Here is a 14,526-nt window from a genome sequence, read left to right on the forward strand (position 1 = left end):
GGAGTGCTGAGGCCTCCTGTCAGCCCCGCGGGGCGCAGCTCCAGAGCTCCTCGGCCCTGAGGGAAGTGGCGCCTGACGGCGGGGAGCGCCCAGGCCGACGTTCCCTCTCCCCTCCCCCGCCACGGCTCCCCGCGGGCTGCAGCGCGGCCAGGTCTGAACCTGTTGCCGCCGGAGCCCGTGGCCGGGAGCCCAGACGCGCCGCAGGGCTTTGGCTGCGATTTGAAATCGGGGCGGCCCCGCCTCGCCCCCGCCCTCGCCTCCTTCAGCCTCTCACGGCCGAGGGGAAGGGCCCGGCTGCCATGGCAACCCCACAGCCTTCGGGGGCGGAGCCCGGGGCGGGACAGGCGGGCGTTATAGCCAATCGTAACGGCGAGTTGCGCCTGCGGGGCCTGGCGGCAGCCAATAACAGCCGCCGCCTGTCCCTGGTGGGCGCGGTCTCCGGGGAGGGCCCGCCCCTGGCGGACGCGGGTCCCTTTGTGGGGTTTGACAATAAGATGGCGGGCGGGGGGAGGCGGGGCCGGCTGGCTCCGCCCGTCCCTCAGGCGCGGAGCGGGCGGTGAGGCGGGAGCGGAGAGGGGATTCTTGCACGGGTGTGCGCCGGCGACAGCAGCGGCAAGGAGGTGAGTACGGTGGGCTGGGTCGGGCTGGGCTGGGTCGGATCCGCGGGAAGCCGGAGCTGGCGGAACCCGCGGAGGGGACGGGGTCGGTTCAAAATGGCGGCGGGAGCGCGGGGCGATGAGTAACTGCCGTGAGCGCTGAGGGGCCGGGCGGGCGGGACAGGGGGCCCGCGCCGCACTTCTCCTCCGCTCGGTCCCTTCCGCAGCCGCGCTGCCTCATCGTCCGCGCCTCTCCCGGGCGCTTCCCTGCCCTCCCACCGCTGGGGAGCTCCCCCTCGCTCCCCGCCCCGGTCCCGCCTCTCCTCCCGGCTCTGCGGGCTCCCCCCGCTCAGCGCTGCTGGCCCCCGACTGTGTTTCCACGAACTGCTGCCCCAGCTGGCCAGCCTGCCCTTCCCCGGGTGCTGGAACCCCTTCCCCAATCTCTGTAGTGCCGGAGAGGTGCCTGGCAGCCCCTACGCCCCGGGGGTGGGCAGACCCCAGTGCTCTATGGGGGCCTTTGTTCCAGTCCCAATAGCGATGCTTCTGGCCTTGCCAGCCCTCTGCTGTGTCTGCAGCCCACCTTATACCTCAACACCACCCTATGGGTAAAGAGGAGGAGTAGTTCTCTTTCCGTCTTTTTCTCTAGTTACACAGAGCTTTGGTTTCTTCCCACGGTTCTTAGAAAAGCCAGTGTTGGAGTGGAGAGAATTAGAGTGGTAGAGGGGAGATACGGCCCCTTGCCTTCCCGTGCTAAGCATCATCACTGTACTTACTGCAGCACTGTACAAAAAGCTTCACTGAACCTCCAGCACTGGCCTAGGAAGGTCTTGTCTGCTTTCTCCTAAAGATAAGCCCTGCTGAAATTCCCTGTCTTCTCTGTTACCCCAACTAATGGAAAGCAGCTTTTTCCCTTAAGTACTTGACTGTATCTTTGGCAGCATATCCCTATATGAGTCTGGATTAACTGTGAACCTGGAGTTCTGAAGTTGATGCTCTAATAAGAATCGGATCAAATTTCAAGCACCTTATTTGTAAAGCAGAACGCGAATTTGTCGATCCTAAGAGCAAAACTTGTAATGAATTCCATAATGCTGTGCTGTTATTAAAAAAAAAAAAAAAGCAAACCCCACAAAACTCCTTTTTCCTAGTGCACTATGCTGCAGCTAGCTGTTGTCTCCTTGACAACATTTTTTTTTTTTTGCATAGCTGTTTCAAACAGCAGTTTAGTTGAACACACAAAATTTGGGCTCAAGGCACTGGGGTAGCAGAGGAAGGAAGGAAATGATGAAGCTCATCCAGATTCTGCTTCTTGGACAGAGAAAGATGATGCTTGAAATTACCAGGGGTAATTTTGAACACTTTGACTCTGTAGCAGCAGCAGCAGCCTTGCTCTGATGTACCAAAAGGGTTTACATAATGGCTATGAGCACGTTAATACATAAATCAATAGGAAAAGGTACTTAGATTTTAATTAATTAAGCTTCAAATTTAGCATTCCCTTGAGATGAGTGCTTGTTTGAGATAATGCAGAGAAGTCTGCAGGAGGTCACTTGTGTGCAAGGTTTTAACTGCATCTGATAATAGCTCTGAAGTTAATATGCTTTTAGTGAGAACTTGGTTTCTGAGGTGCACATCTATGCCAGTTTATGGAACCCAAAGAAGTGACTGCTGTGATGGGCATATTCTTCAAGTTTGTAGCTAACAGAGGTGCACGTGGTTTGGTTATTGCCCTGGGGAAGAGCCTGGAATCACATGCAGCAGGTTTTACACATTATTATAGTGCATGGGAAAACCTTCCTTCTGTAGTATGTAAATAGATCACAGCCTGGACTGGTCTGCCAGCATCTGTCATTTGGTTTGTGGATGTGATAATGGCTCTTTTACCAACAGCAACGGTCCCCTCCTGTATTGTCCACTATTTTCTAGGCAAACAGCCACAGTCTGTCCCTCTAAAATTGTCTGATATGCCAAATAGCATCAGAAAAGACTTCAATTTCTTTTTCTCATGACTGTACCATATTTACCTGTAGTTACTGGGGGGAGGGGGAAGGATGTTTGATGTGTTTTGTGTGGTTGGGTTTTTTCAAATTAGGTTTTTGCTGTTGTCACCTACCCTCCAATAAAGTACAAATTTTGGGATTCAATAGTTACCAGACACAGGCTCTCAAAGAGACCACTTCTCATTTATAGAATGTTTAAAAGCGTACCTGGGGAGCAAAAACTTCTAAACTTTTACAGTGTCGTAAAGTTTGCCAGAAATAAGAAATAGTTCATTGAGTTGATATGGAGTCTGACTTAAGTTGTAGTTCAGATGCCTTAAGACAGTGTTTCTAAAGTTGCTGTGAGCTCAGTCCATAAAAGAAAATGAGACTATGGATTGCTTGAAATACAGTTTCCATGACATAGCATCATTTAGTTTGAATATCTGGGATCAAGTAAAAAGATTTTGAGAATGTTAAAGGTGGGGATTTTTTTTCCCCAAAAATTCCCCGTTAAAATTGTGGTATTTTAACGACTTGAAGAAGGTTTTCTGCACTCCCACCCCCAAGTCCTTTGTCAGCCATCTTCTTCCCCCCCACATTTGAGAACAAACAATCTTAAAAAACTGTTTATTACTACACAAAACAGAAAATAAGAAAAGATGTCCATGTGCATCCTCTTTGTTTCGTTTCTTTCTTTTCTAGGTATTCACTTCAGTTACAGACACGGAACTGTCTTGTACTGCACAGACATGTCTAGAAAAGTATCTGAATTGTTTCCATAGTTTATTATAAAAGCTTTTGTAGCCTGTTGGAACAGCATTCTTTTTAGTTTCAGTAGTTAAGGGAATTGTTGCAAGCCATGAGAAGTTACATTTGAGATATCAAATCTTATTGCACTTTAAATGGGTTTTTAAAAACTCAACCTTTGTAATTAAAGAAGTTTAATTACTGTCATTACTTTCGTTATTGTCATCTTGCAAAGTAAATCTTAGTCATAAAGTTTCTGTGCTGGTAAAGGAAAATTGTCTCATGTTTTGCTGTGTTACAGTTTTGTGTTTGTGCCACCTCATTTTCTCTACAGAGATACACATGGGTTTGTACAACAAAGGTGAAAACTATAGTTTTTTAATAAAAGTAAGGAAGACTTGCTTTCCTTACCTTTTGTTTGTGGACACTTTTAATGCTCATATGAAAAAATTTTGTTTGCTTTTTAAATGGCAAAGGTGTGGGCATAAGGGAGAGGCTGGTCCAAAGGTCAGGGCAATAGCCTGGGACTTGGAATTAAACTGGCATTTTCCTCCTGCTGCAGATTTTGGGGGCATTGTTGGCCAAATCACATTTGTGCTCTAATTGTATATTGAGTTTAATAGTACTGTTGATGTTTGTGGGAATGATGCTCACATCACACAGGACAGAGATACTGAAGCAAAACAGTTTTGTTCTGCATCTCCTGTCCCTGCCTGACATCCGCCTTCCCTGTGCTTGGCAGGTGGTGCTGTCACTTTGCTGTATGGACTCTTGCTCAGGAGCATGGGAGAAGAGGAAGGACTGCATCAAACACCATTCCTGGTAAGTCACTTCTTGCTTCTTAATGAAACTGTAACCTGGTACTCTCTGCAGTCACCACAACGGGATGACAAAGAACTGGCTTTATGGTGCAAGATACTAATTAAAAGCAAGTTTTAGAAAAAAAGTCAGTGATTTCTGTGAAAGGTTTACCTTTAAGAATCAATAAATGTTTTTCCTCTGCTTCTAGGTGCCCAAGTGTGTGTGATGTATTGAGATGTTCAGGTTTTCTCCTATGTTCTGTTCTGTTGATGTCCCTTAGAAGGCACATAAATGCTAAATTATAGACATATGAAAAAGAGGTTAACGTTCAGTTGAAGCTTTAATTACCCTTCACAAGAATGTAAGTTGAAATAAAAGAAGCTTCAAATAAAATAAGTGTTTAATGTTTGACAATTCAATCATACATGATTTGTACACAGTCCCAAAAGATGTTTCTAGAAGTTGTTTCACAGGGGAGGGGAAGGTGTGTTCAGAAATTACTGTACATATAAATGTAGGAAAAATTAAATAGGATATCCCCGACAGGAAGTTTTCAGGAATGTCTAAAAATCTGGAAAAGAAGCAACAACATGTGTTGTATTTAACAGGAGTAATGCACATATGTTAGGTTTCAGGATAAAGTTTTAGAAGAAATGTCCAAAGTATTTAATACATAGTTAATCCATGGATAGCTTTTAAAAAGTTATGAAAAATGACTACAAGACCAAATTCATTCTATATTGTAGTCTCTGTACATCATCATGATTTCTAAAGAGGTTTTACCTTCAGAGGAAAGAAATCTTTTAAGAGTTGGCAAATCCCAAGGAAAGTTATTTCATGGATATAGACAGCAGTGTAACAAGTGTTGTACAGAGTCAGACCAAGTGTTTATCTATGTACTGTGCTATACCCAGGTTTTCACAGTAGATAAGCATGTAATGTATTTTGAAAGGAACAGTGTTGTTGCCACTTGGTGGATTTTTAGTGTCTCTGAAAAAGCTGAGAGAGAATTTCTTGAAAATATGTGGAATGTACTGTAGCAACCAGAAAAGCAAGGCAGAGTTGAGGGCTTATCAAGGAAAATGGGAAATTTTATAGAAAGACAATGCAATAAGTGTTTCGGTTTTTATCAGCGTTTAGTTGGAAAACTGTTTTTGTTTGGGTCACTACCTTGAAAAAAAATGTCCCCAAATAGTGGGCAAACAGGAATTCTAAGGACAGAAGACTTAGAAGGAAAATAAGGAAAAAGCATAAATATAAAGATCAGGTACCAGCTTTCATTTGCAGCTCAGTTTTTATAGGACTAAAAGAAGTGATATATACGGCTTTTAAAAAAAAAAGTTACTTTGTATTCCAAAGGACCAGCTACAATATTTCCATAGGATACTGCTGTGAAATTATTGTAACTGAGAAGAAGAGCTGGGGCTGGTACTTGAGAGGCACCCCTTGGAGAATTCAGCTCGTGATTTTAGACGTGAATACTGAAAAGCCTACATGCACCCTGTGTATTTTTGGCTGCGGAACCTCAGCTACAAATACAGGAATTTTGCTACCTTACAGTCAGCTGGGAAAGGAGTACAGAAGTCCATACAGAGGATGACTGTGACTATCCTTACTGGACTTGCCCAGTTCTACCCAGTTCACTTGCTCACCTGAGGAAGGGAACCGGAGGGACTGCTTTGGACACCTCTGCTGAATGTCTGCATTTACATGGAACAAATCTAGATATTACTCTCTTTCTGTCCAAAATAAGCTAATCTTTTCACATATGCTGCCCATGTTTTGTTGTTTTCATGTTACTCTGTTAGGCATATTGATGTTCTGAAGGGGTCAAATCTTTCAAAGATGGTGTGCCAGGTTGTATTTTTATTTCCAAAATTAGAGGTTAAGCATGCCAGTAGAAACTCTGGAGGAGCGAGGAGAAGCTGCCTGTGCAGTAGGTGAAATGCAGCCGGTGAGATGTTTGCTCCTGTGCGAGGCAGCGGCTCCCGACTTGCATCAAGTGTGGAGCTTAGAGGGAGCCAGGAGCTGGGAGCCCCTGCCTCTGTCCCTGTCTCCGATGCCTTGTGGACTGCTCACCCCTGGTTCCCGAATGTCGCCTTTGGGACCCGGTCCACATCCTCCTGACCCCTGTTGTACCACACTGGCCATTCTAGAGCATGGTATGACAATTCTGATGTTTCTATCTTTAAAGAATTTGCTTTTTAATAAAAGATTAAAGTTCGCTGTTCTCTTTCTTAGTACTTTTTTTTGCCTCTTCCCTCTTGAGCTGTTTACGTTGTACATTTTTTTTTTATTATTTGTTTGCTTTTTTTAACAGGACACAATGTTTATGCGAGGATTAAAGAGAAAATGTTTTGATGGTGAAGAAGATATTGAAGGGACTCTGGCTGGTATTAAGGCTATTCCTTCCTATAATCTCCAGCGGCAGTCGCTTCTAGATATGTCCTTGGTTAAACTTCAGCTGTGTCACATGCTGGTGGAGCCCAACCTCTGTCGTTCAGTCCTCATAGCCAACACGGTACGGCAGATCCAAGAGGAAATGACTCAGGACGGGACTTGGCAGATGATCAATACACAGAGCACAGGGCAGGCATCCCTGGATCGTCTTGTTTCAACAGATATCCTCTGTCGTTCATCTAGGGATCAGGCTGAGGGAAAGCATGTTCCAGCCTATAGTACTTTCAATAAAGACTTTGAGAGTGACCAGGCACAAGACAGTTCAGAAACTATGTCAACAGCCTCTTCAGTACAAGCACCAAGAAACCTGCAGAGCAACGTGTGGGAAATGGAGAATCCACAAGAAAATAAAGGAAACTTTCAAAAATCTTTAGATCAAATATTTGAGACACTGGAGAATAAAAGTCCTAATTCTGTTGAAGATCTGTTTTCAGAAGTTGACAATTCTTATTATGATCTTGATACTATGTTAACTGGCATGATGAGCAACACAAAAATGGGACACTGTGATAGTCTTGAAACATTTTCTTCTCCAACAAATACAGCTTCTAACTCTAATTGTAAATCTGATCTTAATGACCTTGATCATATTGTGGAAATCCTTGTTGAATCCTGAACCTTCTTGTGTAGGAGGTAAAGATCTGTTAATGGGAAGAAAAGACTTGAGAAAGCAATTTCCACAGTTTGTTCTATCAAATCTGCACGAGTATTTTACAAATATCTATATATTATATAGATATATATATTAAGAAGCACTTCATATTGCAAAATAGTGTTAACTCCTAAAGTTAACCTGCAACTTGTAGTGTAATAATCTGATTTATCATCCACTGCACTGTAAGTACACACGGTAAATGTTTTTAATGTCGGGAGTCCAAGGCTCTTGAAATTGGGTTCCTTTTACCAATTTGTTTTAGCCTTTGATGGAGGATACCCTCAGGGAGAGGAATTCTCTTATCTTTTTATACTTCTCCCATAAAAATGGTAATAAACAGAGACAGAAGTTGGATAACTGGTTTCCTATTTTCCTCCAGTTTCCACTTTGTTACACCACAGAACTCCTACCATACCTGCTGCTTCTTTTTTAAGTCGCTACATGGCTCTTAAAGAGCAGTATGCAATAGTTCTTGTTATCCTTGCTAGCTTCTTCTGGGTTTTGCTACAATTTTTACTTCAAAAATAGTTTTAAAGTGTTTATTGGTGTTTAGATTTTTCCAGGTATTTTCCTAAAATATATTTTTTACTACAGATGTTATGTCAGCTGCTAACTTAGTAACTTTTGATCATATCTGCAGTTGATGTATTTTTTGCAAGATTTTCAAAAAGGGATGTTTTTTTACCATGAGCTACCCAATGTAGTTCAGTAAAGTGTATGTAAATGTAAATATGCAATTTTATACTTTGCATTAAAATGTAAGAGCTGTTTTCATGATTCTGTTTTATAGAGTAGTACTTTACTAAATTGAGAATTGTACATTTATGCTTTTCATACCCCACATGTTTTAAGTATCATTATAGAAAGAGCTCCGATTCAGCTAGACACAATTACATTTAATTCATTTCAGACCATACTTTTTGTTAACTATGAACCTAAATGATGTAGGTTTTTATTTATGTGTATTTATATGTAAATGTCATCAAGTGAATTGTTTATCATTGAAGTCTACCATCAAATATTTGTTTATATGGGATAACTATCTTGCACTAATTACTACAAAAAATGTTATTAGCGGCCTTTAAGTCTCACTGGTTGGTATGTCATGATGTCTTGTCATAATTAATATGCTCCACTCTTACCAAGGATTTCCTCTTGGCTTTTTTAATAACAAAAAATGTAATACAACATGGGATGGTGGTCTTTTCTTCCAGCACATTCTGTTTAGAGTGTAAAACTAAGCTTCTTCCTAGGAGACTTTTTTGGGGGAAAGGGATAATTTGAGTAGAGCCTATGATTTTATTATAAAATAAGAAATGTTCACCATCAGAACCTGGTACAGGGGAAAAGCCCCCCCAAGCTAGCAGGGAGTAGGGAAGGGGGAAGATATGGACTGGTTTCTGGAATGTGTTGGCCATGGCTGTGCCAGGGGAAGACATCTGTCAGTAACGTGGTTGTTTTCTGTAGATCTGAGCCAAGCAAGCTGCTGAACAAGAAAAGAGAATCTTGCTCTGTGTGACAGGCTCTGCCTTCCCATGAGTGACCTACCTACAATGCAGATTTTCAAACCTGGAAAGGGGGTTGGAGGTGGGGGTACCAAAGGAGTATTAAGAATATTTGAGTATCACCAAGAATAAGGAGACCACTGAGCTTATGTGCTTTAGAATCATCTGCTTTGAGGAAAGATCATATCATTTAGCTAAATTTTGCAAATCCAACAGTGGAATGCGTATCGGCTCCATCTTCTGAAACCATGCACTCGGTATGAGTCTTCAGTGAACTGGAAGATGTTTCCTTGTATTAAATTTGACATAAGGTAACGTGTAGTTGTTGTAGTTAAACTTTTCTTTCTCATTTAAGCTTCAATTAATAACTTCATGTTAAAAGGAAAAAATAGCACAAAGGCACTTGCAAGTTCAGTCTGTCACATACAGCTGGACCAAGGAGAAGCCCATGCTACATGGTCTTAATCAAGAGACATCACTCTTAGGTATTGCAATAATAAATGCTGATTCAGGAGGATCCAAATACAGATACAAACTGTTCTATTTCCCAGTGAAATAAACCTGGCTTATTTGGTAGTGGTTATTGTAGTATCAGAGATTCCTTCTAAAATCATAAATCTGCAGGTAATTTTTCTTTATGATTTTCTCTGTGTGAACCACTGAACTTGACAGCAGATGCCTTAGAGTAAATCAGAGAGCCAGGCAGTTTCAGAGTTTTATAAAGGGAACATCAGCATTGATTGGAATAATTAAATATCTTCTGTTCCTCTAGGAAACTTTCTCAAAACTGCTCTGAACTCTGTTGAAAAACCACAGGTTTGAGCAATTATGGCTGTTCCCCTCTGCCCCCACACCCTCTATCTTCATTAAATGAGTAATTTCATGTTAAGATATTTTTAAAATGTTCTTCCCCACCTCCTTAGTGTGCACCAGTCTGCATGTTACAGGTAGGAATCAGTATAGCTTGTTCATAACTGTTAAACTGTATGTCAAATGCACATGTGTGTATTTATAACTATACTTTATTACTGTACAAAACATGTAGCTGGGTGCATTCCTTTACTGAGGAAGCTGTGCCTAGTTACAACAATTTATAGAGATTACTTGGCTTAACAGGAAAGGTGTTATGTAAGTAGGCATTTGTGGAGTTAAGCATTTAAACAGAAATGCATATCCTAGTTTATTGCATTCTTAAAACTTATGCCAAATCTTATGTGCTCTTACAAGCCTGATATCTTGGCTCAGCAGGTATAATAATTGGTATTGCTGAAACTTGCACAGTCACCATGCAGAACTGAGGGGTGCCTACAACTGGTCTGACTTTCCAGAGACCAGTCTGTAAAATCAGCTTGTCTCTCTATTGCTTTAATAATGTGTTTCAATCTAATTCAGTTTCTCATACTTTGCTTCTCCTGGTGCAAAAAAAAATTATTATTATTAATAATAATAATAGTAATAAATAAGCTTATTTTCTAACTGCCATTTCATTTCTTTAATGATCCGTTGCTACAAATGATGAGAGATGATACTTGCAGGTGGGGATTTTCTTAATTTCTACATGTAAATGGGAAATTAAAAGAATTTCCTCTAATTTAAAAAACTTAGCCTCTTAAATTAGGAAAGGCTTCTGACAGATTTTGCTGCCACTCCTAGCAGCCTTTTTCCTGTTGTACTCCTAGGGAAGAGTCACCGAGCTTGCACAGCATTAGTGCCGTGTGTCAGACAAGGCTGTTGGTCTGCCTGGTTTCACTGGGCTGTAGACTCACACAAAAGAAAGCACTGTCAAGCACATAGCTAATATCCAATCTGCTTCCTTTGCAGGTAACACTGACTATCTGTCCCCTTATTCTGTGCCTGTGGATTTATTTCTGCTTTTCCCTTGCCAGAAAATCAGAGCTCGGGCATTCTGCAAAGGCAAGAAGTGCAAGGATCCAGGCTGCTGTAACAATGCCTTGTCTGCTTATTGCTTCTCTGTTCCTGCGGCGTTTGCTTGTTTCTTTTAACCTCCTCTCTCTGCTGCAGCTCTGGGAGTTTGCCTGGCAAAAGACATTGTCTGTCTGACCGTAGCTACATTTGCCTAAAGGACAAATTTGGTCAATGAAGACAGAATCATCTTTGAATAAAAAAAGCATCTTTCCTGACCAGACTGTCTTGGAGGCACAGCAGTGAAGGGTTTCAGCCTGGAGCAGGTTAGGAATTCTCACGTGAGCTGAGCCTTCAGACTCACCAGGAATTACCTGTTCTCAAAGCTGTCCTTAGACTTTTTTTGAAGTGTCAGGTATGTCTGGGCTGCTTTAGTAAGCATTTTAAAAGGCATTACTGTAAATGGACTGAGAGTATAGTTTAATATTGTAATTACCAGACTATAATGGATTTTTTGTGTCTCAGAATATTGATTTGTATGACTGCTTTACAGTCCTGCAACTTATTCCACACTCCCTTACAAGTAAACAAACTGTGAAAAGTTAGAATGAAAACCCTATTTCTTTTCTGACATCTATGATAGACAAATAAAAATTCTTCCAAAAATTACTTCTGTTCAAAGTGAAAGTATGCTTGTATCTCAGGCCTAGGATGTATAGTCCCATATGCAAAAGAAAAAAAGACTGCTGATGACAAATTTTGTTTGCTCATCAGTTCTTAAATGAGTGTTATTTCACACTCTGTGACTAATACTAAGAATACAAAGCCACTAAGTTTCAAAGAAATGAAATAAACATTTTGGGAACATACGTATTTTTGTCAATCTGGCCTACTAAAAATATAAAGTTTTGCAAGGATTGTCTGAACTTCTTTTGTTGTCTCTTGCAAAGCTGACAGTTAAGATAAGTTCTTCTACTTTCTTCCAAGGAATTTTCATGGAGAGGTGAAATCCCATTGAATCATTTGTCAGGAAAGAGACTTATTTTAGATGTTTGTAGTGCCTTAAAAAAAAAAAAAAAAAAAAAAAAAAAAAAAGCTAGTGAAAAATACAAAAATTTTATTTGTATGGTAGCTCTTTCTTTAAAAAAAACCAATAATTATTCATTTTTTTAACCAACATTCCCCCAAAATGAGTAGTTTATGACCTGAAGAATTATTGTGGTAAACATTCAAGCATGACAAACATGTCAACAGGAAAACCTAATGCTAGAGGCCACTTTGCATTGCCAGGGAAATATTTGAGTAATTCCAACTGTCATCTTTTTAGGGAAGAGTAATTGAAGATACAGGTGATTACATGACTTCTTGCAAAACCAGAACTAGACAGAAATTGTATCCCCATCTATGCTGTATTTGAAAGTCCCCTAAGAGCTTGTGGGAAGTGTGCTGCAGCTAAGGAACTGTATATACTATTTTTCATGTTCCATTTACAGACAAGATTTGGAGAGGAAATCAAGAAAAAGTAATGCAACTTCAACCTGGGGTTGTGCAAGCATACAAAACAGGACTCCCAAAGGGAAGAGCAGGTATGTTGATAAGAAACAAACTCAAAACCCAAAAGAGTTTAATACTTAAAAAAACCCCAAAACCAGTACTTGTAAAAAATTCATTTTTCTGTGTTTGAAGTCATTACTGAGAGAAAGAGTAGATATGAAAAGCACCGGGTGTTTGGATTATTTTGTGTCCAGTGAGCTGACAGAAGTTTAAGACAAAATTGTTGAATTGTTAATTGTTTAAATTGAAGCTCAGTACCGTAATTTGCTTTTGTCTTTCTGCTTTGTTTGAAAGGTATGGGGGGAAGGTGCTTTTTCTTGTAAATTGTGATTGTTTTGACAAAAGAAAACAGTGGCTAATTTCCTACTCTGAGAAATATTTAGTAAGGTGGTGTTAGGTTTTGTAATAACCATCTTGTGTCATAGCTCTTTCTAATAAACTTGAGTAAGTGTAGGATGAGTTTGTTCACAGAGGCTTTACCACCAAAAAGAGGTGGTAAAACTAACGGGGCTTTAGTGCAATGTGCTCTGCCTTTCTCACTTCCCTATGGAAGGATGGCATAACAGGATCATTCTGCCATTCAGCTTTAGAATAGCTAATTTATTTCAATCAAATACGGCAGATCTCACAGTCACTACATTTTTAGAATGTTTCCAAGTGTGGAGATACCAGAAGAAAACAGCATTCTGTACTGATATCCAGTAATCCTGATAAAGGAGAGACATAAGTTTCCAGGCATGAGACCAGCTTCAATTAGAGCTCATACCTTAGACACAGAGTAATTAATCACAGGCATAAATCCATAGGAAAGCAGTCTTCATTAGTTCCTGTGTTCCTGGAACCGTGCTTTTGAATAGATGCCGAGTATGAAGGTAAGAAGAAGTAGCAAACCTCCAGCGTTCCTTTCAGATGAGTTATATAGAGACCTTGATTGGTTTGAGGGTTGTGTTTTTTCCTGGTTTATGCGAAATTTGCTGCAAAAGCAAATATGCTGCTCGTGAGAATGGTATCCTGGCCTGCTGCAGTGAGTATAGTCATATTGAAAGGCCATGTTTAAATCATTAAAAAATCATATGCAATCCTCTGTTTGCCTCAAGCTTAGTTCAAGTCAAAATGGGAGAGCATTAGACTCCTAGAACATAACCTCATTTGAGAACATAAGGACCTTTTAAAGGAAGGTTTTTTTAAGAAAGACTTTATTATGGGACCTCAGACCTCTGAATTCTGTGTGAGACAAGCATGGCTCCTCTAGCATGAGATTAAATATTGCCAAGCTAAATGAGGTTCCAGTTGTTTTATGTGAATCCCACTGTTAACACTAGCAAAAAAATTATCAAACCTTTTGCAAATAATCACCATATTTTGTGTCATTTTTATTAACTTCTTCAAGTGTTAAGTCATGAATCCAAAGTTCTGATGCATGCATTTAAACCACCCCAGGTTCTTTTTTCTGTAGCTCTTGTCAGAGCATGCTTGAAACAACTGACCTTTCTAGAAACACCCAGTGTAGAAGGTGCATTCACCCTTTCCTATTGCACAGAACAAAAATTGCTTACAGAGCAGCTGACCACCTTAGATTAATAACTCAAGAACGAGTGAGGAGAGCAGGGTGACTGGTGTTGGTGTCTTTCTGGAAGTTCTGCTGGATTGGAGAAGAATGGCTGTACCAGAGGCTCAAGCTGTAGAAAGTGAGAATTGTCCAGGACTGTACTGGTGCTGCAGGGCTGCCCAGAGGTCACAGACTTTAGGCCAGCAAGGGTCAAATCTACAAAGCCTAATCTTGGCTCAAGCTATGGGGTCACTCTGGTAGTACTGGTAGTTAAACTGCCCCTTTATATTCCATATTAGATGTAATGATACCAGATCCATCCTTTCTGCACCAGCTACCTTTGTGTGCCTATCTTGTGTCTATTCCTTGGAGATAATCCCCAGCATATGGCAGGGGTCGGTCCTGGTGCAATTCTCCTGGTTGTTCCTGGCTGACTTTAGCAGACAGAAGAATCCTGAACATGCCAGAGTTACTGCTCCACATAAGCCACAGTGTGTGGTGGGAAGGAAGGGGTCTGGGGGAGGTATTTGGTCCACTCCTCCCCCTCAGTGCTGACACACTTGGTGCAGCAGATGGACCACGGGGGTCGGGGTGTCACCCCTCAGCTGTGCGGGGAGGTGACACAGCTCTGGCAGCGTGTCAAAAAGGATTCATTAGTGCTTCTCATGGCAGCACTCGCTCCCCTTCTGTGCTCCATGACCCCCAGCACTGAGGTCAGAGCACAGCTGTGGCTGAGGAATTGGGGGTACCACGCTGCAGGAGAGAGGTGGGCTGGAGAGACAGTCCCCTTGTCCTCAGCGAGGGACCCGCGGGG

General features: G+C 41.6%; 1 protein-coding gene across 3 annotated transcripts; it reads left to right on the top strand.

Annotated features, from left to right (window-relative positions):
• Positions 1-533: 533 nt before the first annotated feature.
• On the top strand, positions 534-10,119 carry CDCA4 (cell division cycle associated 4). Of its 3 annotated transcripts, XM_083862995.1 has the most exons (4): positions 562-620; positions 1,243-1,414; positions 4,066-4,147; positions 6,447-10,116. In XM_083862995.1, exons 3-4 carry the CDS (start codon positions 4,109-4,111, stop codon positions 7,200-7,202), a joined length of 795 nt encoding a protein of 264 aa, XP_083719121.1. In that variant the 5' UTR covers positions 562-620; positions 1,243-1,414; positions 4,066-4,108; the 3' UTR covers positions 7,203-10,116. The 3 variants fall into 3 exon arrangements, with proteins under 3 accessions (XP_083719120.1, XP_083719121.1, XP_083719122.1); XM_083862994.1 differs by lacking the exon at positions 1,243-1,414 and having other exon boundaries at positions 534-620; positions 4,068-4,147; XM_083862996.1 differs by lacking the exons at positions 562-620; positions 1,243-1,414 and adding an exon at positions 6,009-6,288 and having other exon boundaries at positions 4,068-4,147; positions 6,447-10,119.
• The last annotated feature ends 4,407 nt before the right edge of the window (positions 10,120-14,526 follow it).

Source organism: Zosterops lateralis (genome assembly GCF_965231275.1).
Source record: "Zosterops lateralis genome assembly, chromosome: 6".
Taxonomy (NCBI): domain Eukaryota; kingdom Metazoa; phylum Chordata; class Aves; order Passeriformes; family Zosteropidae; genus Zosterops; species Zosterops lateralis.

Coding starts and splice junctions, on each gene's coding strand:
- CDCA4 (XM_083862994.1), top strand. CDS start 4,109: ATGGGAGAAGAGGAAGGACTGCATCAAACACCATTCCTG. Junction 4,148..6,446: donor TGCATCAAACACCATTCCTG/GTAAGTCACTTC, acceptor TTTTTTTAACAG/GACACAATGTTTATGCGAGG.